Genomic DNA, 26,747 nt, shown 5'->3' on the forward strand with positions numbered 1-26,747 from the left:
TGTTCGCTATTGTGTAATAAACAGGTTCGCCTTGTAAAAAGGAGAAGACTCGCTTGTGTGGTGTAGCTGAAACTTACCAGGGAGCATGTGAGTAGTTTCCATTCATAAACTCTTATTATTCAGCGCCTGGCTTGTAGCTGAGTCCTGCGCCCAGCAGTCTGGGGGCAGGGAATTGAATGGTGCTGGAAGCCTGGGAGAAGCTCCCCGGGACAGAAGTGTGGCGAGTTTGTAGTACAGGGCCCTACTGGGTTACCAACCCCCAGGAGATGGTAGGGCCGGTGCATTACCTAGAGGCGGGGCGTTCTAGCGACTCATTTCAGGGCACTGGCGGGACACCCCTTTGCCCGGGCTGCAGTCAGAGCCGAGCGCTCGGGCCGGGAGCTCGCTGGCTGAGCGGCAAGCCCGGGCGCGCCCGGGCTGGGCTCTGCTCGTCGCCTCGGCCGGGGAGCTGCAGGGGGCAGCAGAGGAAGGGGCCCGCCCGCCCGCGGTCACTCTCCTGCCCCCAGCCGCCAGGGACGGGAGAAGGGACCAGCGGCGGAAATCCCCGGCCTGCGCGACGTAGGACAGGAGGGAGGAGCTGGCTCAGCCCGGGCACTGCCCAGCGGCTCTTTCACTGCTTCTCCTCCCGCCACTCGCCGAGGGACAGTGCCTGCGCCTCCCGCCGAGTCCGGCTGAGCAGCGCCCCGCGCCGCGCCGCGATGGAGCCGAGAAGGTGAGTGCGGCGGGAAGGGCAGCCAGAGACTCGCCCTTGGCTCTCACGCCTGGTCTCCGTCCTACCCCGACCACCTCCCCGCGCCCCCCAGGTGCCTGCTGGCGCTGGGTAACTGCGGGGGCTCCGGGTCGGAGCACCCCCGCCCCCGACTGGACCATCGCACTAGAGAACTGTGTCGCTCTGCTCCGAGCACGCCCAAAAGACAAACACTCAACAGGGCTGCCAGCCCAGCGGCAGCCGGCCCCGTCAGCTCATTTCCTTGGCAATGGACAACCACTGACCCTGCTCCTACTCCCCGGGAGCCAAGCCGCAAAAGGGAATTGGGGGTGTCAATCAATGCTATGCTGAGGGGGAGCATGGTCCTGATTTTCTTGCTGCAACAGGAGCATCTACATTTGCTCTCTTTTCAGATGTTAGACATTGGGGGGTTGACATCAAAAACTGGGTGATGCTCTCTGGATCCAGGTGAGGTCTTGGGTGCTTGTGCTGCAGGAAGGGTTTTGGTGCACTAGGAACAGCTAAACTTGCTCTCAATTTTGTTGGTACCATTGGTGGGTGGGGAGGGGGCCTGGCTACAAAAATGACCAGGCTCCAGGAAGGTCAAGCTTTTCCTGCCAACTCTTCCCACTGACTGGTGTGTGTTCCATTCTATGCATCCGATGAAGTGGGCTGTAGCCCACAAAAGCATATGCTCAAATAAATGTGTTAGTCTCTAAGGTGCCACAAGTACTCCTGCTCTTTTTGCTGATACAGACTAACACGGCTGCTACTGATACCTGTAGGTTGTTTCATTCCCACCCCCAATCTATTTGGTGTGTGTGTTGTGGCTGTCAGGGTAAGGCTGAGGCCGCTCATAATTTAATCTTCTTTTATCAAGACAGGGCACTAGGGGCAAACCAGGGGCCTGCTCCTGCTCCCAAGAAGTCAGTAGTTTCTGCTGCTTGTGTTAGAGGGCAACCTCAGCTAAATCTCCCCTTGACAGTGACTGGAATTCATAGAGGGAAAGGCAGAAAATGCTATTCGGATTGTTATGGCAGGGGAAGGCTACTTTGATGTTGAATAGTAGTGGTACTTTATTATTGAACTAAAAACACAAGGGGCAAGTTTTACAGCCCCCCCTCCCCCACACACATCAGAGTAAATCTGAAAACTGGCCTTTGTGGTTCTAAGTAGCTTAATATAAAGGTGCTTTCTTTATCCTCAGATTAAGAATTAGCACTTAGATCCTGCACTACCGGAGCCAAATTCTGCCCAAACTCTGCAGAGACTTCAACACCCACTGAATTAGATGTACAGTTTTTTCCCCCTATAACTCTAATTAAGACTCACTCAGACTCTAGCAGGAGCATAGGGTTTACCTCAAACTCCTAATTTGTATGAAAACTACAAGTGCCTTGTCTCACTAGGATTTTACCTTATGATAGTTCTTAATACAGGTGGTCTGAAAAATTCAGACAAAACCTTTTTGGTTGACATTTGCTGATTCATTGAAATCAAAACATTCTGCAGAGACGGTTTGATTTTGACAAAGTTCCTCCAGAAACCAGACAGGGTTCTTCTAATGAAACCAACCTGGTTTCCTGGCTCCTCGGCAACCCACCTGGCAAGCTGCTGAAGACCTCAGACCCTGAGACAGCACAAGAGGTAGACTGCCCCAGAGCTGGGGCTCCATCCCTTTGCATGGAGAATTTGAAATTTTTGGTTTTCATTCTGAATCGGAACAAAATCAGTTTTGGAAATAGCAAAATCCTCCACAAAACATTTCTCTGCCTAGCTCTCATTACCATGTGATAGAGATACAAATCCCTTTTCCTAGGGAAGACAAGCCCTTGTGTAAATGCTTCATCTGTACTCGCAGCGCAGCCTAAGGCTAAACTTTTCTTGCTTGCATTTACAAGTTGATTAATCCCCAAGGCCAATTGCTTATCTTGTTCCTTTAAATGGGGGATATTCCCCAACAACACATTTTTACCGTACACTACAGCAAAGGAGATGGACTACATTTGTTTGTTATGCCTCCAATGACACAATCAGTGTGGCGTCAGTGTGTCATACTGAACAAGTAGGACTTCTCTTTATCATTCCCACCTGAGTCCCATCCTCTCCCCTTGAGTACAGTAGGAGTTGTGGGAGCTCAGGATTAAGGATACAAAGACAATTAAAGTCAGTAAAATTACTCGCACTGTGGGTTTTGTGATCAACCCCAACACTGGGCTCTGCATGACTGATTCTGTGCTGAAAACCACAGCAGTGCACTCAGCTGTTTCATGTAGGTGGTTACTGATGTTTATTTGTGAGGCACTATGAGAATCTCTTTAAAAAGAGAAGTAGAGAAAATGTCACTGCAGACAATCTTCCTTTTGGTTAAAGTGTGAACAATAGAAAGATCTAAACAAACACGTTTTATATTATCTGGAAAACTATAGTTATGGAAAAATGCCATGAAACAGATAAAGATTTAGGGCAACTGAATTCTGCATAACTCAGCTAAGAGAAGTATGACATTGATGAGGCACAAAGAGCTGTTCTTGATACAGTTTAGGACATAGTCAAGGTTTATATTTGATTTAAATGTGAAACAAAACAGCCAGTTATTGCACCATGAACATCATCATATTTTTTGATGTGCTCAGAAAAGCAAAAACACACCAAAAATACATTGCAATTCTCAACTGCATCAAATCAGTTCTCATGAGAAGAAGGTAAATTGTATGTGTAAATATGCAGATGAGAGTTGGAATTATGATCTCACTGGGCCACTGTGAGAATGAGGAAGTGAAACTTTCTCCTGTCTCACCGAAAGTTTAAAAATAGGGGCGGGGGGGAGGAATAAATGGAGAAAAACAAACCATTTAAAAAGAGACTAAGGGACTGATCCAGTTTCCATTTAAGTCAGTGGAAATCATTCCTACTCCAGCTGGTGCAGGAATTAATCCCAAACAGGCACAACACAGAGGAATTCCTCTGGTTTCAAGGAAAGAAGGAATCCTCTCACCTGCTCTGGTTGGTGCTCGGTAACCGAGCTGCTCTGCAAGCACTGTGGACTACAGCAGCATTAACATCCACTTAGGAGGGAGGATGGTCAGCCCCGGGATCTGTCTTGTCTATACTCTGGACTGAAATATTAAGATCCTAATCCAATAACAGCTTTATATTGACCCCAGTTATGCATTTTGGCTACATAGCACAGACAGCCCCACTTACACTTGTTACTTTCTCATTGGCACCAGCAATACCTCTTAAGGGGAATTCCCTGAAAGGTCCAATGAAAGACAAACATTGCTGTCTCTTTGGTTCAATAGGAAACTAGACCCAGTGGCGGATTAGCCACTGGGCCAGTGGGGCCCATGTCCAGCTGCCACAGCCAAGTGGTGGGGCCTGGAAAAATGAGCACCTCCGCACCCTGACCTTGCTCCCCAGTTGGAGCACCGGGGGGGGGGGAGCAGAGTAAGGCATGCTCCGACCCCATTTCCCCGGCAGGATCGCCAGGAGGGCAGAGTGGGGCAACCCCCACACCCTGAGCCCGCTTCCTGGCTGGAGGCAGGGGGACTCTGGGCAGAAGGGGTGGAGGGGGGCCGCCATTTGCTGTGGCCCAGGGGCCCCACAAACCCTAATCCACCCCTGATTAGATCCATTGTTTAAGAAGAAACACAAACAAAACCACAGGATTTAAAAATAGTACCAAGGTGATTTTTTAAAGGAAGGTATTCTAGAGCCATATGTTATATAGAAACACACACATACATGTACATGCATACATGGATCATTCACCATCCCCTCACAGCTCCTAGCGCTAACTAGACTGCACATTCATCATCTCCACACAGTGACTGAGCATGCTGCCTCCAGCCCAGAGCTACAGGAGGGGAGCTGAATTTTTGCTGTAGTGATAGCTCCCAGCTGCTTTGAGCTAGGATAGGCCCAGGCACTGGAACTGAGTGCAGAGAGCCCGAATCTCCTGTCCTCTCAACGCCCCCCTGCTGGCACCCAGAATGTGTGGAGGAGGAAGCAGTTTGATTTGAATGCAGAGGGGACAAAACTGGACTAGGGAGAAGGAATGGAGTAGGTTGGGAGACAGAATCTGGTGAGACTGGGACTGGTCAGGGAAATTCAGGAGATGACTAGGAGCCAGCTGGTTGGGGGGAACACTGAGATCAAATGTAGGGTTAGGGTGCAGAGGGAGAACTGGGACTGGCTGGGCAAAGGGACTGGGACAAGGAGCCAAGGTAGAAGGGAGATTGAGGCAAGGAGCTAAAATGTGGGTGGTTTACACTGGGATTGGATGAGAAGCCCAGGAATTGTCACTGGCTAGGTGCAGGCAGGGTGAGTTAGGGACTCAGACAGCAAGTCCAGAGGGGAATCCTAGGACTGGCTGGGCAAAGAGCAGGGGACTAGAATGAAGAACTCAAGGAATGGAGACTGGGATTAAGTAGGCAAGGAGAGACAAGAGTCAGGGCGGGAAAGAGGCAGCACGGGCACAGGAACAAGTTGTAGGCGATGGGGCAGAAAGGTTCAAGCTTGGGGAACAGGTAAAAGACTCCGTGCTCATTGCAGCAAATTCCCCTCCAGAGCCTGGAATAGAACCCAAGATTCCTGAGTCTCACCATTCCTTGCTGTCACCATACATCTTTCAATGGGTTTCATAATGTGTGTCTCATCTCCATCTAGTGCTGGTCCATACAGGATAACAACCTACTATTCTTATCAGTTACTCCATTACTCAAGTGGTAGAGGTCTCTGCAGTGGATCTGAAAGTTCCAGTCCTGCTGATGACTCAAGCAGTTGTCCACATGATCCTATGTGAGGCAATTTCTTTTTTCAGTTTGCTTTTTTAAAAGCATAGGGAATTACACACACACACAAAAAACTACTTTAAAAGAATATTAGTAAGGTTGCAAAGTCAAACAAGGGGGCTGTAAGAATAAATTACAGTTTGTGAAGCATTCAAATACTATAGCAATGAGCTCCATAAAAAAGTACATGAGGAAATTAATAATTCTGTCTTCAGAGCAAAGTGTGCCACAAAGAAGACATGGGCCACTCATTGAATGAGTAGAAAATATAATATTAAATAGCAACTCATTCAGTGAGCACCATCCAGTCTGTGCACAGAATGAAGCAGCCGTCCGGTGAAAAAAATAGTATGTGATCTGCAATTAAGATTATGTCATAATGCATACACACAAGGGGGGTAAAATATGATTGTACAAGCCACCTTAATTCTGACATTCTCTAACTTTTGAATGCTTGACTTTTCTACCTTAATAATGTAATAACTTTTAACACAGTTTTTGTGTTTATAATATACAAGTATGAAGAGGTAATAAGTTACGCAGTGCACAATTCCCATTTGGTCCTTGAAAAGCTTCCCAGTAATAAAGAAATGAATTTATTTTAAGCTGCATCATCAGCCCACTGAGACTTATTTATCATTCCAAACCCTGAGCAGCTTCACACAGCTACATTTGTTTTTAATCAAACAGCCAGAATAATGTGACCATCCCCTCCTCCCCCCCCCACAAAAAAATTAACCCTATCTGAGGCCCAAGATGGGCAAGATTCAATCTCAGCCAAAAGAGCTTTGCTAGACATAAAAGTGTTACGGCTTTTAAGTCTGATTTCTTACATTTTTGAAGAGTTGGGGTTTTATACCAATGGGAAAGGGCAATTAATCCAAACGTCAGAGTTGTGGCATTGTTATGTATAGAGATTCTATTTTCAGACTGTTTTGGAAAGTGTGTGTTGTTTTGGAAAGTTCTGAACAATGAGACAACAGTGAAGGCACCTGGACTTTATGGGTGGAGGGTTTCATATGGGGGGATATGATAGAGGTATATAAAATCATGAGCGCTGTGGAGAAAGTGAATAAGGAAAAGTTATTTACTTGTTCCCATAAAATAAGAAATAGGGGCCACCAAATAAAATTAATGAGCAGCAGGTTTAAAACAAATAAAATAAAATTCTTCTTCACACAGAGCATAGTCAACCTGTGGAACTCCTTGCCTGATGAGGTTGTGAAGGCTAGGACTGTAACAGAGTTTAAAAGAGAACTGGATAAATGCATGGAGGTTAAGTCCATTAATGGCTATTAGCCAGGATAGGTAAGGAATGGTGTCCCTAGCCTCTGTTTGTCAAAGGGTGGTGATGGACAGCAGGAGAGAGATCACTAGATGATTACCTGTTAGGTTCACTCCCTCTGGGACACCTGGCATTGGCCACTGTTGGAAGACAGGATACTGGGCTGAATGGACTTTTGGTCTGACCCAGTATGGCCATTCTTATATTCTACAAACATAGCTTTAAAAAAATATTGAAACTTTCTAAAACATTCATAAAATAGTTTTTTTCCTGTAACATATGACATATACAAAATACTTATTTGAGATGACTGGAATGATCTGCATAACCCACTTGTGGCTTTGCCACTTGGGAATGATGCAGCCATCCCATAGTCATGCCAGTGAGGCCTTTATACCACTCAACACCATGACTCATTCCCTATATACATTTTTATCTATGTATATATTCCCATACACCCAAGAAGGTGATCTGCATAGTCAGCTATTTTTTCAGTAGTCACATCAACATGTTTCATTGACATGCCACAGACGGATCCAGTCAACTGTTAATCAGAAAAGATAGATAGCATTGGTTTCAAGCCCAGTATAGTATATTATCTTTCAATGTATTGCCTTTTCCCACAGAGTGATAATTTTAAAGTGACATTTTGTAGCTGTCAAAAATGAGGGTACTTATTCTGAGTGTCTCTTATAGATACTACTACCCATATGTTGTTGCTAAGCTATGCTACTACTATTGTATTTAAAACTGTGAACAGTACGTATGCACTTATGATGGCATTATCATCACTGAGCTTTTATCTTTGTTTCTTTTTAGCTCTGGACTTTGGTTACTGTTTCTTTGTGCTCTAGGATGCGGTAAGTTAAGAGAAAGTTATCTGCATTATAATCACTTTTAATACAAGCATTTGTTTGAATATGCAGAATATGTATGTGCACAACATAAATCAGAAATCTAAACAGTACTTTTGAACAGGAATCATAAAGATTCTTTAATATGAGACTTTCTGTAATTTGCCTAAAGAATGTCAAATGTCCTTGTGATTTTATTAAGGACACTGGGACTACCTGGGTACCTTTTTTCGACTGAATAATACCTTACTGCCAGAGTACTCCCACTGAAGTCAATGAAAATATTCATGAAATACAATGCTATGCAGAATGAGTTATCAGAATCTAGCTCTGAGTGAGTTAACATGATAAAGGAGCTAGACAGTGCTGTGTGCAAATGCACTAGCCTTAACCTTTGGAGAGAGAGATTAACATTTGCAGCACAGTTTTGAAACCCCTTCCTGCACAGAACCTAGTGATCACGGCATAATCAACACATTTGCCAAGAGGAGGCTTCTCAAATAGAACATTAAGACTTGTACAGATCGAGACTGAGATGCCATGACAAAGCAGATACAAGGAATACAACTAGCACCATACATAACTGGTAAGCCCCAAACATTTCTCACACTCTTGATTATTAAAAACTCCCTAATTTACCCCCAAATGAAGTGTGGGTATAGGAATAGAGAGACTATCTAATGAGATTTAAAATATTTTTGCTGTTTCATAGATGAATTAAGAGTTGCCCCATTCTTCTTAGACACAGAATCATCTACTGGTGGCTGAGTCACATTTAGTGTTTGTTAAATCCGTACATGCCTAGTCATGGCACACTCTACCTTGGCATGGGGAAGGGTGTTTGTTGAGAATGTGATCCTAGCACATCAGCAGTAAATGTATTGCAGGATACCATGACCTTTCCATTTAGGACCACAATCTGCCACTCTTATTCATAGCAAGTAGTACCTTTGTTCACAGGACTGAGGCCTCTTAGGGTACCTCTAGACTGGAATTAAAGCTCCACAGCATGACTGCGGATAGCCTGGATCAAACTGACTTGAGCTCCTGGGCTCAGCCTGCAAGACTGAAAATTGCTATGTAGACATTTAGGCTTGGGCTTGGACCCTGTCCTCTCTCCTCCCCCCCCCCCCCATCGCAGGGTCCCATAGCTTGGGCTCCAGCTCGAGCCCAAATGTCTACACAGCAGCTTTGCAGCCCCACACCCAGAGCCCTGCAAGTCCGAGTCAACTGACCCAGGCCAGCTGGGGCTGTTTAACTGATGTGTAGACATACCCTTAGGCTATGTCTGCACTGCAGCTGGGAGGTGTGATTCCCAGCATGGGTAGACAGACTCGCGCTAGCTCTGCTTGAGCTTGTGTACTAAAAATAGCAGTGTGGCATAGATGTTGTGGCACTGACAGCAGCTCGGGCTAGCTACGCTAATCCAAGCCTGCCCAACCTTCTGGGTCAGAGCCTGGGGTGGCTAGCTGAAGACATTGCCAGTGCCACAACATCCAAGCTGCTAGTTTTAGCATGCTAGCTCAAGCAAAGCTAGTGCAAGTCTGTCTCCTCAGGCTGGGAATCGCACCTTCTAGCTGCAATGCAGGCATACTCTTATATGTTTAATGTGTTGCCAAAACTTGAGATTTTATCATGATTCTTACAATATTTGGTGTCCTCCCTCCAACCCCAGGTCCTAATGCAAAGCATATGGAAGTCAATGGAAAGGCTCCCATTGACTTCAGTTGGCTTTGGCTCAGACCCTTTGAGTCCTGTCATTTTGTGAGAATCTAGCGTTTATTTGAAGAGGGGATTAAAGTAGGTTTCTAGCCCCATAATTGTGGAGAAAAACTTGAAGTAACATAAATGTGTCGAGAAACTAGAAGCCAAAGGAATAGAATCCATTTTAAAAAAAAATCTTGTGATTTTTAAATTAATCCCATGATATTGTGAGGCCTGACTCATGTTTTTTGTATGCTTGGGATTGGCGTAATTGCATTACGCACATTACTAGTTGCATTGCACTTTCGTGGGATTACTCATGTACATAAAGTTAAACGTGTGCGTGAGTAGTCACAGACACAGAGCCTAAAACATGATTCCTGGGCTTCCCTGTTAACAGTGATGATGCTGATGCACAAATGAGGACGTAACTAAGAGGGTTTCATGAGGTCCTAATAAACCCTTTGGAACACAAACACAGTTTGCCAAAATGAAAAGGACTGAATGGTGAAGTAGAATAAATAGCAGTCTTTTTAACCCTTCCACAATTCATTCCCTGGGCTGAGCGCAGCTCCTCTGCTGGCCTTTGGTACAGGTACCATCTCACACTGATGTCTAGCTACCATCTCTAGACAACTGAAAGATTATCCAGCCCTCCCTCCAGAGAGGATGGCTGTCATGGATATGAGATACCCGAGGGCATGGAAGAAATGAAAATGTAGGGAAGGGAAACCTGAAGAATCCCTGGGAGAGAGATGGTCACAGTTTAAGAAGATTTATTTTATATTAATGGATTGGAATCTTTTAAGTTTCAATCCTGCAAGGGCAATGTGCTGAGTGGTGTTTTGTGTGAGCGCATGGATCAGTTGCACACACGGCTCCTCCTAGGATCATTGCCTGGCAGTCCAAGAGTTACTTTCATTTGCACTCATCATTAGTACAGTAAAAGTTATTTATTCACTTAAAACTTAACAGCATTTCAGGAAAAACTTCTCCATATAGTGCCATAATCTGTCAGCCTTCCTCACAGTGTATATTACTTCCTCATGGGTGTAGTTAGGGACAGCTTTAGGGGAAGGCGACCCAGGTGACCGCCTGGGGCTCTGGGCTTGAGGGGCAATGGGTTTGGGGTGCTGTAAGGTACTCAAAAGTTTAACAAATGGGGGGGGCGCCAAAGATGCTCCCCATGTGGGGTAATGTTTGATCTAGGGCCGGCCGTGGGTCTAGTCCCATTGATTTAAACAGGTCCACCCATGTACACAGGTTCCAGTCAGCCTGCCTGAGTGTCTGAATTTTGCCCATGGAAAATATCTTCTCAAAACCAATATTTTATTTCTTTGTGTTTTAAGGAGTTGCTGTTCTTTACTTCTGTTTTGCTATTTGTTGTCTGTTTAACATGGGGACCATATAACATTTGTTTAGAGATTCCAAGGCCAGAAAAGACCATTGTAATCATCTTGTCTGATCACCTGTATAACACAGGCCATAGACCTTCCCCAAAAGAGTTCCTAACGCACATCTTTTAGAAAAAAAATCCAATCTTGATTTAAAGATTGTCAGAGATGGAGAATCCATCACAACCCTTGGTAAATTGTTACAAATGGATACATAATGCTACATGTGATCTTTAAGGATCAGTAATAGCAGTGCAAGCAAGGAGTACGTCAAGTAGAGTCACAGTTACTTTGTTTCTATTGTAGGTATTTGTATGCCTCTCACCTCTTTACTTGAGCACCTCACAATCTTTAATGTATTTGTTCTCACAACACACTGGTGAGGTGGGGAAGTGCTATTGTCTCCATTTTAATCCCCATTTTATAGATAGAGAATTGAGAAGCAGAGAGATTAAGTGGCTTGCTCAAGGTCACACACAACGTTGGTGGCGGAGAAGAGAACTTTGAACCTGTGTCCTTATCACTGGATCATACTTTCTCCCTTCTTTGGTGGCAATGAGATCAGAACTTGGCCCTAAGCAATTATTTTTCTTTACAAACAAGTGAATATTGATATTCTTATTCTGAAAATATAAGTACTCCTTTTCAAACCAGCTGGTAAATAGGATTGTGACAAGTATATTAAACTGCTTTTCTTCAGACTGATTTTCTCTTTGTTCCCCTTTTTATCTTTGTAGTTATTGCAGAGGAAGATAAGAAAGTTATCAGCACAATAGGCAGCACTGCTGAACTGACCTGCATTTATCCTCAAGAGAAAAAATTCATTTTAAATAAGCTACGCGTCTTTTGGCAAATAGCAGATGGTTCAAAACTGTGTTCAGTGGTACACACCTTTAATTCTGGTCACGAGAACCAAAGTGAGCAGTGTGCAGACTTCAGAAACAGGACTCGATTATTTCAGGATAAGCTGGAAAATGGCATTTTTTCTCTGCTGCTGCTAAACGTCAGCCTAAGAGATGAACACACGTACCGGTGCATAGTACAGAAGAAGGACGTAGTTTTCAGGGTTATTCACAATGCAGATGTGACCCTCAAGGTAGCAGGTAAGCTCTTCTATTCCATATAAAACCAATACTAAACAGCAGTTTGCCACCCTAGATCTCTGTGGATGCTGCAGAAGGGGCATTTGTCACATAATAGGCTAAGGGAGGAGGATTTCCCCATGCCCCAAATGGTGGTGGTGCCATCACACTAATTTGCTTCCCTTACACAATCCAAGGTTTTAACTCGGTCAAGGACAATATCACAATAAAGAATTCAAAACCATCTAGTTCTCCAACTTTTGAAGCACAAACTGTTTGGCTTACCCTTCCCTCAGCTGTTCAGGGAGGGACAGGGGCAAGGGGCGAGGGAACACTTATGTTTACTAAGAGGGTAGTTAAACAAGGCAATTTCAGGCAGGACTGTACCCAAATTCTGACTCAGACAGATACTTGGCCAAATCCCAGTGATAGTTTTGCTATTTGTCTTCAGATGACTATTTTCTTTAATGACCTTCCAAAGCCCAGTGATATCTGTGGCATAGCTGGCTCTGCTGCTTCCCCTACCCCTCTCCTGAGAGCCAGATGTGATATGAACCCAACTCAGGTTGGGGGTAGAGAGTAAAAGTAATTTTTTTTTCAGACTCAGGTGCCAAAGTGTATTTTGGAAAACAAGCTTTAATTAGGACAAAGGGTTAGAGAAATCCCAACGTGCGCATAATGGAACCACAAGTAATGTTCCATTTGCAGTGCAGTGTTATCAATATATTTTGTAAGGCAATAGGTTAGTAACCAAATGCAATAGAAAGAGTAATATATATTGTGCCATATTTTGAGAGGCTGATTTACGGGTTGGTGTTGATTCTCATTACAAACATTCAGCTGTAATGATCCACTTTAATATATTTATACTTCATTATTCAGTAACTAAATAGCTATTTGGCTTCACCCATATAACAATTCCAGCTAGTCAGATTAGCTCAGCATCAGCAACACACTTAAACATGTTAACGTTATGGATGTGCTTATGTGCCTGGCTGAACCAAGGACTATTTAGGACAGGAACTAACTTTTGTCCCATTTGTATAGCGCTAGCACAACAGGGTCCAGTTCTGTGAATGGGGATCTTAAACACTATATAATACAAATAATAAAAGTGATGATTAGATATTTGGTACACTCTTAATTTTTGGCTCTCTTCCAGCAGATGTTCTGGTCCCCATTCCCCTTCCCCTGTCTCCCCTCCCTCATTTCTTTTTGCTTGGAAGGATGAAGAGATCTATTTTATTTTCACCAGTATAGGTTTCATAACCTCTGAGCTACTCTGCCTTATTGCGTTTATTCACACCATCCCCATTCTAATAAAATCCAAGACAGTGACTCTGAAGCTGTGGATAGTAATTCTAACTCTGCTTAACTGACTCTTCATTTCTGGCTGTCATAAACAGTTCAGCTTAGAGCAAATGTTACTGTGCAGTTCCCACGGTCACAGATGTGAGGAAGGCATTAGCCTCACTTTGACCAGAATCTGATCTTAAAAAAAAGTTAGTCCCTAATCCTTCCATCTGATGATCACGAGCCAATGCCTACATCTGGGCAACACCCTATTGAAAGTGTTGGGGTGAATCTGACTGTAGGATCACACCCTTAGGCAGTAAACTGAAAATAAGAATAGATCCTCTTTTGGGCTTCCTGCCACTCTCAGAATTAAAGCCCTGTCCCTTGTGAAAAGCATCCATGTCCTCTGGAAGTTTATTTATCCAGATGGAAAATTATATAATGAAAACAATATTTTGTAAGCAAGCTGAGAATTTATGTTGTAAGTTGTTTGTGGTGTAAAGCAGTACGTCATTTGTTAATCTGATCTGCCTCGTATACCACTCTTTGTTGCTTTGTGATATTTTGGAAGACTGACTGAGACAAAGTCAGTTAGCCCCGAATAGCTTTAAAATAGTACTGTGTGCAAAGGAAGGCCTGGATTGTGCCTCTTAGATCCATGCATGGATCGCATTCCTCCGTGTGGAAATAGGGAGCTCAGCCAATTCCTTACAACCATACACCCACTCCTGTCACCTGCAGAAGTCTCTGTGTGTGATCCAGGGTTCCTTATTTGTGTAATGCAGGGGTCAGCAACCTTTCAGAAGTGGTATGCTGAGTCTTCATTTATTCACTCTAATTTAAGGTTTCGCGTGCCAGTAATACATGTTAACATTTTTAGAAGGTCTCTTTCTATAAGTCTATATTATATAACTAAACTATTGAATGTAAAGTAAACAAGGTTTTCAAAATCTTTAAGAAGCGTCATTTAAAATTAAATTAAAACGCTGATCTTACTCCGCCAACCTGCTCAGCTCATTGCCAGCCTGGGGTTCTGTTCACCTAGGCCGGCAGCAGGCGGAGCGGGGCCTGCGGCTGGGACCCCAGATGGGGGGGGGGTCTGGGGTCAGGGCAGAGGGCTGGGGGAGGGGGTTCAGGGCAGAGGGCTGGGGTGTGGGGGGGGATACAGGGATCAGGACAGAGGGCTGGGGTGTGGGGCAGAAGGCTGGGTGTGTGGGGGGTTGAAGGGTCAGGGCAGAGGGCTGAGGGTGGGGGGGGTTCAAGGGTCAGGGTAGAAGGTTGACTGTGTGTGTGGGGTCAGGGCAGAGGGATGGGGCTGTGGGGGTGCAGGGCAGAGGGCTGGGTGTGTGGGGGGTGCAGGGCAGAAGGCAGGGTGTAGGAGGGTTCAAGGGCCAGGGCAGAGGGCTGGAGGTGTGTGGGGGCATTCAAGGGTCAGGGCAGAAGGCTGAGTGTGGGGGCGTGCAGGGCAGAAGACTGGATGTGGGGAGGGTGTTCAAGGGTCAGGGCAGAAGGCTGAGTGTGTGTGTGGGGGCGTGCAGGGCAGAAGGTTGAGTGTGTGCGGGGTCAGGACAGAGGAATAGGGCTGTGGGGGTGCAGGGCAGAGGGCTGGGACTGTGGGGGTTCACGGCAGAAGGCTGGGTGTATGTTGGGGTGTGGGGGTTCAGGGCAGAGGGCTGGGGGGTGCAGGGAAGAAGGCTGGGGGTGTGTGGGGGTTCAAGGGAGCAGGGCAGAGGGCTGGGTGTGTGGGGTAATGCAGGGCAGAGGGATGGGACTGTGGGGATGCAGGGCAGAAGGCTGGGTGTGTGTTGGGGTAGGGGGGTTCAGGGCTGGGGGATGTGGGGGGTGCAGGGCAAAAGGCTGGATGTGGGGGGGTGAGGGCTGGAGGTATGGGGTTGCAGGGTAGAAGGCTGAGTGTGTGGGGGGGGGTTAGGGCAGAGGACTGGGGTGCTCGGCTCGTAAGGGTGCTCCCAGCCCCCTGCCCTAAGCAGCTTAAGCAGAGGGCTGGAAGGGATATGCTCTGTTCCACCCCCTTCCCCAAGGCCTCATCCCTACCTCTCTCTGTCTCCTCTGTGGAGCTGTGTACATGCTGCCACTCTTCCCCCTCTCCCTTGCTAGGGCCATCAGCTGATTGGCGCAGGGAAGGAGAGGGGGCAGGGCAGGAAAGCACCATGGTGGAGTAAGAAGCAGGGGAGGGGGAAGCTTGGCTGCCGCAGGACCAAGCTTCTGTGTCCTGCCCCCGCAGGGGAGAGCAGTGGGCCTGAGTTAGGCTGGGGGCCGGGATCGCAGCAGGCAGCTGCATGCCAATCAAAATCGGCTCGTGTGCCATAGGTTGCCGACCCCTGGCGTAATGGAAACGTGTTGCCAGAGAAAGAAGCTGCTAAAGCCAGTGCAGAGGACATAGGATCTCCATGTGGATGGCCCTAGCCTCATGCAGTTCTGCCAGGCTTGGAGGCAGGGCTTCCTCTGTGCAACTGTGTGTGTATCCCCATCTACCCTGATGAGCATTATGGGGGATCTCTACAAGGAGAACAGTTGAGAGAGCTCTACTCTCCGATACGTCTCCTCCAACCTCTTCCATGGTGGGGCCTTGTCTGAGTTAGTTCAGAACCTTCTTGCAAAATGCTATTGAAGTGAGTTTAAGACCCTTTTCCCTTTGGTTTGGCCTGCCTCCTTCAGTAAATCTCTGAAGTAACTGGCCTAATGTCCATGCAGGCTGATATTTAAGTCTGAGCTATGAGTTTATAAACCCCAGAACCTGTACTCTATAATCTGAGTCATTCCTTAATCTTTTGAAAAGATTATAAAATGCTAATGATTTTTTCCTTTTCCAGCCAATAACAGCTTGCCAGTACTAAGTGAACCTACAGGAAACTGCCCAGATATTGGAGAAAAGGTGACATTAAGTTGCAACTATAGCCAAGGATACCCAGAGCCAAACATTTACTGGATAAATAGAACAGACAATAGCTCCCTCCATCCATCATCATTAAAGATCATCCAAGACAATGATGGCACGTACAGTGTTTTCAGCACACTGAAGATTGAACCAAATTCTGATATAAAAGTAGGATGTATCATAGAAAATGAACTACTACAGCAAAATCTAACTGTCCTCTGTAAGTTGCTTAATATTTGGCAAATAACAGGTGTGTGTGTGTGTCTACATGTATATCTCTGATGAGTAGCAGCCTAATTAACAGCATGATAGTCCAGTGACCTACTGAAATGAGTTTAATTTTTAAAGCCTATATAAATTTAGGCCACAGTATTTATATTTAAATGTGACTTTTTTTCAAATGAAGCTAAACACCCTCTTAAGCCTCCTAGATCTGCACACAAATCACCGTTCCTCTGTGTGGAAGTAAGAAGCACCATCCTGATCACAGAAGTTCTCTCCCACTCTCCTGCAACAGTTTTGGAATCACTATGATTCAGGAATGCCCAGAGGATTCAGGGAGTCTGAGGCAAAGCAATTTTGGGGACCCCTTCCATAAAAAAAAGTTGCAATACTATATTCTCGTGGGGGACCATCCAGGGCCCGGGGAAAAATTGCCCAACTTTATTTCCTGGAGACTCCAGGCCAATCTTGGAGGGTTGGCAACCCTATTCTTATGGCACATGTGAACAATTATTCTGCCAGAGATTTTTGCCCACATACAGCAGAATACTTATTAGAAGCCACATTTTCATAGAAATCTAGTTGCAGTAGGTTTTTGGAGTAGGAAACAAAGTTTTAAAATGACTGTAGGGGATTTTCTCCACTAAAGGAACAATGTCACGATGGCTGCTGAGTCAAATCCTGTACTTGGTCCCGGGAGGCAGCAACAGTTTTAAAGTAATATCATTGTGTATCTGTGGGTTGATAATATATAAGTAAATATACAGGCACAACAATATGTACTCCCTAGTGCTGTCACTTGTGTAGTGTTGTGACCTGCAAGATGAACTGCAGGGTCTCATGGCAATTGCCAAAACATGGCTGCCATTTTGGGTTGTCTCCTTAGGGAATCCTCATGGTCATTGGTGAGGCTTTGAAAGCTTTGGGAGCAGATATCCATGGAGTTACAACCAGGGCCAGCTTTAGGCCAATTCGCCCAATTCCCTGGAATCGGGCCCCATGCCTAAGAGGGCCCCGCACCAGGGCCCTGTGCCTTAGGTGCCTTTTTAATTTTTTTTTTTTACTCACCCAGCAGCAATCCGCTCCAGGGTCTTCGGTGGCATTTCAGCTGCAGGGGGTCCATTCTGGGAGGTCCTTAGGTGCTGCCAAAGTGCCGCCAAAGCCCCGGACCACCACCAGGTATTCGAATCGGGGTCTGCAGTTAATAAAGCCAGCCCTGGTTACACCTTACACCAGCTAAGGATCTGGCCCTCATTCTTGTTTGAAAACAAGTCTACTTTTGAATACACAAATCACTCAAAAACTAATCTTCGAAAGCTGTTCAGTAGATTCCTTTCTCAGAAGAGCATATCCAAAATGACAGCCAGCTTTGGATTGGGCAGGACTTTGTCAATTGAACACACGTAGTGCTGTCATTTTTAAGAGAAGTTGTGTTACTAAATCCTTCCACAGGAGGAAAATGTATGCCTAAAAAGTGTGTGTAATAATGATTAATAATTAAAAACCCTGTAGGTAGAACTTTGGCCTTGTTCAGAAAATATTGCTGGTGGTGGGATGAAAGTTATTTGTATAGGAGGGCTACAGAAGCCTATAGACTTGTGTGAATCTCATGTCTATAAAATGCAGTTGAACACTCATCTGGAATTACGTTTGAGAGCATAGATCTCCTTTTCTCTATTCCTCTTCAGTCTCGAAAGACGTCACAAACCCTAACCCGACCAGCAGCGATCGGTTATATCTAAATGAACCGGGAGCTCAGGCTGGAAGTGTCCTTGCCATTGCCATTGTGTTAGCTGGTCTAGCTGTTTTAACCTGCTGGCTGTGGAAAAGGAAATCCCCTCACCAGAAATCATATGCAGGTAATTAAACCATTTACACTTGTTGGTCAGAGAGAGAGAGAGAGAGATATACGTACTAGTTCTTCTCATTTTTCCAAAATATTTCTTATTCTACAATTTGTCATACGTAGTTGTGAATTCTCTACATTATAACTGAAACTAGAGCACGTGACAAGTGCTGAATTGACAACAGTGGGGGCCATACTCCTAATTAGCCACAAAACTGGTACATCATGAGAAGTAGCAGTATAAACTTTTTCATGATGTTATCCCAACGTACCTCACACCTGAGGAACCATTCCTTTGAATACAATTCGTAGTTCGGGCTCCACATCTATTCGGTCTTTGGCTTCTCTGCCGAGACTATCCACAAAAGGAGTGTAATGATAAGGAGGGGTTTGTGCAATATGGAGAGCTTTCCATTAAGAACTGGACTGAGATCACACACACAGTTCATATAGACCAAACCAAAACCGGATGATAATCACTTGGGATTATCACCTGTCTTGAGAAGATTAGAATCAATGATTTACAGAATCATAGAAGTTTAGGGCTGGAAGGGACCTTGAGAGGTCACCAAGTCTAGCCCTTGGATGAAAGGCTCCAGATCCTATTACAAATTCCCTTCTCTACCAGTTTTCTACAATTTCCCAAGTGAGAAACAAATCTCTCTTACTATAATTCCATGTAACAAACAAGCAAACAAATCCCCATTTACAAATGTGATTGCTTGCATTTCTGCAGCTGCTCACACAGAAATATAGATAAAACAAGATAAAACAAAAGAGAGCACCAATAGATGTCTCAAGAACAAGACTGAAGATATACTAGAGCTGAGGGGATGGGGTGGGGGAACTGCTGCCTCGTGAAAATTAGAGATTTTGAAGAAAAAAAAAAAGTTCCATTCCGCATTGTAATGAAACAGACATCTGATGAATATTTTTGCAAAAAAAGACAGAATCACCCCAGAATAACCAATATCCTAGTGGTTAAGGCACCCACCTGGGATGTGGGAGCCCTGGGCAGGGGTTTGAACCTGGGGTCTCCCACCTCCTAAATGAGTGCCCTGATCACTGGACTATTGACTATTCGGAGATGGGTCTTTCTCTGATCCTTCCTCCCCACCCCCTCAAAAAATATTCCAACCTGAACCTGAGAAACTCTCCAAACTAACGTTTCGACCAAACCAAGCCTTTCCCATGGGAAGTGTCAGTTTTAACAAAGCAGCATTTTCCAGGAGGGGAAAAAAATGTTTCATCAGAAAATTCCCAGCCAGCTCCAATATTTACCCATGTATGTGCGCTCTCATTGTGGGACAAATTGCAGAGATGCCAGGGAGAGCATGTAAGATGGGGAGAACACAAAGAGCTTTCCCTCTTTGTCCCCATGCAGGGGCTAGCCACATTCAAGGGTTGCTACTGGCTAGCAGCACGAGGCACTCCCAAAGGGGTGGTGAGAAAGCAGGGACCTGCCCCCTTCTGCATCAGCTGTGCTCACTTGGGGCTTTGCGCTTCCCTGAGGCACAATACCTCTCCGGAGTGCCACAGGGAGATGCAAAGCCACTCCAACCCAGTGCAGGGCTGTGATTTAAAGCCATAGTCTCAGCATCCAAACTCTATTATCTATCTATTACCTAATATCAAGGTAACTAAGTTATGCAGTATAGTTGTAACCATGTCAGACTCAGGATAACATAATTAAGTGTAAGATGAATTGCTAGACAAGAAGGTCACTTGGCCCAACAAACTTGAGGCTTGTAACTTTTTCTCATGAAGATTAATGTTCTGTAGAGCCAAGCTGGAATTATTCATAAATGCCTGGAAATTTACAAAACTTTAATTTGTATCTTTAGACTGTTCTAATGTTTTATAGACTCATAGACTCATAGACTCATAGATCAGAAGGGACCAATCTGATCATCTAGTCTGACCTCCTGCACAAGGCAGGCCACAGAACCCCACCCATCCAATTTTATAACAACCCCTATCCCAGGACCGAGTTATTGAAATCCTCAAAATTGGTTTGAAGACCTCAAGCTGCAGAGAAATCACCAGCAAGCGACCCGTGCCCCACGCTGCAGGGGAAGGCGAAAAACCTCTAGGGTCCCAGCCAATCCACCCTGGAGGAAAATTCCTTCCCGACCCCAAATATGGCGATCAGCTAAACCCTAAGCATGTGGGCAAGAGTCACCAGCCAGCACCCAAGAAGGAATTCTCTGCAGTAACTCAGTTCCCATTCCATCCAACATCTCCCCACAGACCATTGAGCAGACCTATCTGGTGGTAATCCAAGATCAATTGCCCAAATTAACGATCCTATCATAACATCCCCTCCATATACTTATCAAGCTTTGTCTTAAAGCCAGAAAAGTCTTTTACCCCCACTACTTCCCTCGGAAGGCTGTTCCAGAACTTCACTCCTCTAATGGTTAGAAACCTTCGTCTAATTTCAAGTCTAAACTTCCTAATATCCAGTTTATACCCATTCGTCCTCGTGCCTACATTAGTACTAAACTTAAATAATTCCTCTCCCTCCCTAACGTTAACCCCCCTGATATATTTATATAGAGCAAGCATATTCCCCCGCAGCCTTCTTTTGGCCAGGCTAAACAAGCCAAGCTCTTTGAGTCTCCTTTCATAAGGCAGTTTTTCCATTCCTCGGATCATCCTTGTAGCCCGTCTCTGAACCTGTTCCAGTTTGAATTCATCCTTCTTGAACATGGGACACCAGAACTGCACACAGTATTCCAGATGTGGTCTCACCAACGCCTTGTATAACGGTACTAACACCTCCTTATCCTTGCAGGAAATACCCCGCCTGATGCATCCCAAAATCGCATTTGCTTTTTTAACAGCCGTATCACATTGGCGACTCATAGTCATCCTGCTATCAACCAGTACCCCAAGGTCCTTCTCCTCCTCCGTCGCTTCTAACTGATGTGCCCCCAACGTATATCCAAAATTCTTATTATTAATTCCTAAGTGCATAACCTTGCACTTTTCACTATTGTATTTCATCCTATTTCTATTACTCCAGTTTACAAGGTGGTTCAGATCTTCCTGAATAGTATCCCTGTCCTTCTCCGTGTTAGCAATACCCCCCAGCTTCGTGTCATCTGCAAACTTTATTAGCACAATCCCGCTCTTTGTGCCAAGGTCAGTAATAAAAAGGTTAAATAAGATCGGTCCCAAAACCAATCCTTGAGGGACTCCACTAGTGACCTCCTTCCAGCCTGACAATTCACCTTTCAATACGACCCTCTGGAGTCTCCCCTTTAACCAGTTCCTTATGCACCTTACAACTTTCATATTCATTCCCATCTTTTCCAATTTGACTAACAGTTCCCCGTGCGGAACCGTGTCGAACGCCTTACTGAAATCTAGGTAAATTATATCCACCGCATTTCCTTTATCTAAGTAATCCGTCACCTTCTCAAAGAAGGAGATCAGATTGGTTTGACACGATCTACCTTTACTAAATCCGTGTTGCAATTCGTCCCAATTACCATTGACCTCTATGTCCTTAACTACTTTCTCCCTTAAAATTTTTTCCAAGACCTTGCATACTACAGACGTCAAGCTAACAGGCCTATAATTACCCGGATCACTTTTATTCCCTTTCTTAAAAATAGGAACTACATTAGCAATCCTCCAGTCTTACGGCACAACCCCCGAGTTTATTGATTGCTTAAAAATTCTCGCTAACGGGCTCGCAATTTCACACGCCAGTTCCTTTAATATCCTCGGATGGAGATTGTCCGGGCCCTCCGACTTCGTCCCATCGAGCTGTTCAAGAACGGCCTCTACCTCAGTTGCGGTAATATCCACTTCCATATCCACATTCCCGTTTATCATCCGTCCATCATCGCAAGGTTCCTCACTAGTCTTATTAAAAACTGAAGCAAAGTACTTGTTTAGATGTTGGGCCATGCCTAGGTTATTCTTAACCTCCATTCCATCCTCAGTGTATAGCGGCCCCACTTCTTCTTTCTTTGTTTTCTTCTTATTTATGTGGCTGTAGAACCTTTTACTATTGGTTTTGATTCCCTTTGCAAGGTCCAGTTCAATGCGGCTTTTAGCCTTCCTCGCTTTATCCCTACATGTTCTGACCTCACCAAGGTAGCTTTCCTTACTGATCCCGCCTTTCTTCCACTCCCTGTAAGCTTTCTGCTTTTGTCTAATCCCCTCTCTGAGTTGCTTGCTCATCCAGTTTGGCCTACAACTCCTGCCCATGTTTTTTTTCCCCTCTCTCGGGATGCAGGCTTCCGACAGTCTCCGCAGCTGTGACTTAAAGTAATTCCAGGCCTCCTCCACATTAAATCCACTAATCCTCAGTCCAATCCACTTCCCTAACTAATTTCCTTAACTCTTTAAAATTAGCCCTCGAGAAGTCAAAAACCCTAATCCCTTATAACGCTAGAGAGGTGGTGAGCAAAGATATTTGCTAACTGTACAATGATTTGCCTGCTTTCCTGTTGCCTCATCCTCTTCCTCCATTTGTGGATTTCATCCACCTGTTGCCTCTTATCATAACTACACTGTAAGCTGTTGGAGTCAGGGACTGTTTTTCTACTGTTTGCATAATGCCTAGCACAATGGAGCTTTGATTCTTTATTGATGCTCCTTGGGGCTACTGCAAAGAAGAGATAATAATCACCTCACATTTAAAATGCTGCATTTCTTTTAACAGATGTTCAACAAAATGAAGATGGAGCACATCACAATAGTAAGTAGTGAAAGATCAGACACACACTTACCATAAGTGTCTTAGGAGCTACATAACTTCAGGGTTCCAGTGCTACAACTCTCTACAAAATATTTGATTTGTTTTTAAACTGCCCAATATTAACCATTTCTGACTTCATACAAATTCAGTATATGCCTCAAAAGTGCTGCTTTCTTCCTTTCTATGTACCACCTCTTAGGGGGACAAATCCTCCCCATGTTCAAATCCAGGTAGTTCCATTTACTTCAGTGGAGCTATGCCTGTTTACACCACCTTAGAATTTGGCCCATATCTTTAGAACATGTGTTGTGTACTCTCCTTTCCTTAACAAAGAAATACAGTCTAAACCTACAATCTGTTAATATTTTAATGGCCAAGAGTACAAGATTTAATGTGGCAAGCCAGTTTAGAAGGGCAGTACCCATTCGTAATAAAAGAAAACAAGGCATGATTTAAAAACAAACTCAGATCTAGTGAAAGCAGACAGAGAAAGGATTGTCTGGATGACTACTTGATATTATTTATTGTGACAAGCGTTAACCATATCCTGTGCTGCATCTGCAAAATTAGCTATACAGTAGAACTGTGTGGAATTACTTATAAAAGTCCAGAAAATACACTGCTTAAAAGCATATAACCAGTTCTATAACAAACTGCACTGCACAAATACGACTTAAAATATCGAATGCAAGCAAGCATCCTTCACATCAAAAAATGCTGAGCTTTTCGTTTGATATGTAAACTGACTTAATGAACAATTGTTTTACACACTCCCCAGGCCACTCTGGGCTGATTCAACATAGTTGTTTCCATTTTAAAATCAACAGGCGATAAACCATTTCCTGCTTAATGACCTTTTATAAAGAATGGCTTTTCTTCTCTAGACAACAGAAGTCTGTTTACATGGTACAAACAGTTTATTTAACGTCTCCTCTTGACTTATATTGAGTGCTTCTTGGCCAGACCCCAGGAACTGGCCCATAAACATATAGTTAAGTGAAAAACTACTTGTGCACATTAATATTGGTAGTAGTAAATATCTGTTTTATGGTGCAGCCCCATGGTGCTGGGCACTGTACGGACACATTAAAAAAAGACAACCCCTCCCCTGCAGGTTGGGGTTCTCTCAGTTCAGGGTCGGACCCCTAAAGACTAATCTGGTTTGCTTTGGCTAACAACAGAATGTAGGAGTAAGCCAGGCCCGCTCTCCTTTTACCCCAGGCACAGCCCAGTACCAGCCATGGAAAGGGGAGGTGGTTCAGGACTCACTGCAGGGATGGGTCCCCTATACTAGACTGATCCATTTTGTGCTAAGGGAGCAGTGCAAAGCTTCTCTAATGCACCAGAGGATCTGGCCCTACGTCATTTTAGCTTTTCAGTCTAGTGGTGCAGGATGCACTTAGCCCCATGTGAAACAACACCCTGGGCAGATTGAAGTGGCCATTCCACTTTTTAGTATTAAAGCAAAAAATTCTTCTGCTTTAGCAATTTAATTTTCAACTTACAGAAGACAGATCATTTATTGGGAAATCCTCACTGATATGAAAATAAGAGGGTCAACTGAGGCTTGGTTATATTGCTACAATACAGAAATATTTAAAGTTAATGCCTCTTTATTCTAGTGGCAGCTGAAACTAAGCAATGTTAAAATAGGCCTCTGTTTGAGGGAGAGGAGGTATTTCTTGCATTTGCAGGGTGAGCTGCACCTGAAGATTAAGGCCTAGACCCTACAACTAGATCTGCACTGGTGGACTCCAGGGCCTGACTAGAGTCCCATTAAAATCATGGTGCTCTGTGCAGGTGCAGGGATCAACCCATGACGATTCAATTGTAGTTCCTAGTCTAATGGGCCTTTCCTATCTTTCTCTGTTTATTGATTGTCAGTTAAGCACATTAGTATTTTTTGTCTATAATACTAATTATTATTTTGTCTTTACAGCACCCGTTTAAATGGGAAATTCTCAGAGAATTTGGGCAGCTGGTGATATACCAAGAGAATGCTGAAGCTATGGATGCTATGTTGAAGCCAAGGACGGCAGCATTATCTGCAATATGAATGACATAGTGTTTCCAGAGCATGGGCCAGGTCAAATGGCAAAAACCTTCTCTGACAGAGGAGAGAGCAAAATCCACCTGCTTTGGTCTGCCACTTCTAAACAGCCCTTGTGCTGGTTTCAAAATACCTGTGTGAGTGAAAGGTACAGTTGTTCCCAGATGCTGAAGCATTGCTTCAGGAATGAAAGACTGCCAACTGTTATTTTATCAATCTAAGAATTCCCTACTAGGAGATAAGCAACTGTGTTTCAGCAGTGCTGACAATTCTCTCTGCCTTTGAGACTTTTCATAACGATTACTGAACATGAAAAATGGCAGCTAGGCAAGTGAAAACTGCAAGACTGCGTAGAGCAAACTTTGTTGCCTGTTTTACTTCTTCCCCTTCCTCCATGCATCCTTTCACTGTTTCTGGGCAGCCTCAGTGGCAACAGAAAAATATCCTGAAGCTTCCAACTTAGACATGCAGAGGTACCGGTGCCTATAGCTGAACAAAACTTTTGAGTATGAACATTAGGAAGCCTTCTTTTATTTCAGTTTAAGTGTGCATTCTACATTTTACAGAGTACTCGATCAAAAAGGGAGTGTCCATCAGTTGACAGAGCACAGAGATTACCAGGATTCCTAGGAATTGCATAGCACTACCTTAGCATTGTCTGTGCTGAATTCAGATCAGCAGTTGCCTGTGTGCATATACTTTAGAGACTGGACAAAAAAAAAACATAGTGTTATCCTCATTTTGGCATGACAAGCGTCAACCGCTCCCTGTTGCGTTCTAGGATACTGGAGATTTGAAATACAATCTTCCTGCACTCCCTTCCCCTCCCCCACCCGTAAAAACAGGTGTGTAGCATACACAGTCACATTTGCCCTTGATACAGCAAGAACATCATTAACAGACAAAGTAAATGTGTGGCGAAATCAGGGCCATCCTTAGGATTTATGGGGCTCCATGCAGTATTATTAAACCGGTGCCCCTATGCCTGACGGCAGCCTGGGCTCACATGTGTATTTTAGATAAGGGGGGTCTTTTGAAGGATTTATTTAAAAAAAAATGTCTGAAGATCCAAACATTTAAGGCTAAAGATGAATACTCAGACTGTGCATCTAAAAACCAGGTAGGGATTTTTTAGAGATGTGATTTTATAATCTTCAGCAACACACTAATGAAATATTTTTAAAGCAATTTTTAAACTAAGGTCCTGTTGTGTAGACTAACATGTTCTGAGTAAATTTTAGTCATGCACAACTGTTTTTGGCAGTAAATTCAGAAACTGACAGTAGATACCTGGGGGTTGGCAAATGCCTTCATTACCACTTGAATGGCTCTTTGACAGTTTCAATGTTGTGCTAATAGGTCTGGCAGGCTGAAAGGCTTTTTCACGTTTAAGTACTGGACCCCCTCTAGAGGAAGAGTCACCAGGCTGCAGCAGCCAGCTGTGGTGGGAGCTGCAGGAAGGGTCAGATAAGAACAGGGATAGGAAGAGGCGGGAGGGTGGACACGAAGACCCAGGGTGCCCCAAATTTTCAGGTGCCCTATGCCTTGAAACATATGCCTAAGGACGGCACTGGGTGAAATAAACAGATGCCATGGCCAGGGGTCCTGCGAGTGAAATATGTAAAAATCAAAGCAACTAATTTTTCCCAACATGTAGGGTTTTGAAGGAGGATTAATTTGTTTGCTTTGGGCATTTTACTCCCTCTATATCCATCACCATTCTGAATTGTACCACCTTTATGCCATTTGAATGAAAGAATCATAACCCTGCTTTTCCAAACTATGCTGGGGATATTGCACCAGGTGGCAAAGGTGGGTTAGTGCCCTGGCTTTTCATCTTCAAATCCTAGTTAAATTAAAATAAATTTGGTGGCCACATTCCATCATTGTGCCTAT

At 44.5% G+C, this 26,747-nt stretch overlaps 1 protein-coding gene across 2 annotated transcripts; it reads left to right on the forward strand.

The window, feature by feature from the left end:
* The first annotated feature begins 487 nt into the window (after window positions 1–487).
* Window positions 488–26,046, forward strand: ICOSLG (inducible T cell costimulator ligand). Of its 2 annotated transcripts, none has more exons than XM_030552134.1 (7): window positions 488–712; window positions 7,610–7,650; window positions 11,480–11,845; window positions 15,952–16,236; window positions 17,927–18,097; window positions 22,766–22,801; window positions 24,741–26,046. In XM_030552134.1, exons 1-7 carry the CDS (start codon window positions 699–701, stop codon window positions 24,749–24,751), a joined length of 924 nt encoding a protein of 307 aa, XP_030407994.1. In that variant the 5' UTR covers window positions 488–698; the 3' UTR covers window positions 24,752–26,046. The 2 variants fall into 2 exon arrangements, with proteins under 2 accessions (XP_030407994.1, XP_030407985.1); XM_030552125.1 differs by lacking the exon at window positions 488–712 and adding an exon at window positions 1,132–1,177.
* Window positions 26,047–26,747: the final 701 nt, after the last annotated feature.

This window comes from Gopherus evgoodei, chromosome 1, assembly GCF_007399415.2.
Source record: "Gopherus evgoodei ecotype Sinaloan lineage chromosome 1, rGopEvg1_v1.p, whole genome shotgun sequence".
Classification (NCBI taxonomy): domain Eukaryota; kingdom Metazoa; phylum Chordata; order Testudines; family Testudinidae; genus Gopherus; species Gopherus evgoodei.

Bases quoted from the DNA above. Each gene is read 5' to 3' on its own strand.
- ICOSLG (XM_030552125.1), top strand. The intron at 16,237-17,926 runs GTAAGTTGCTTA...ATTCCTCTTCAG, and splicing joins GCAAAATCTAACTGTCCTCT to TCTCGAAAGACGTCACAAAC. The intron at 18,098-22,765 runs GTAATTAAACCA...TTCTTTTAACAG, and splicing joins TCACCAGAAATCATATGCAG to ATGTTCAACAAAATGAAGAT.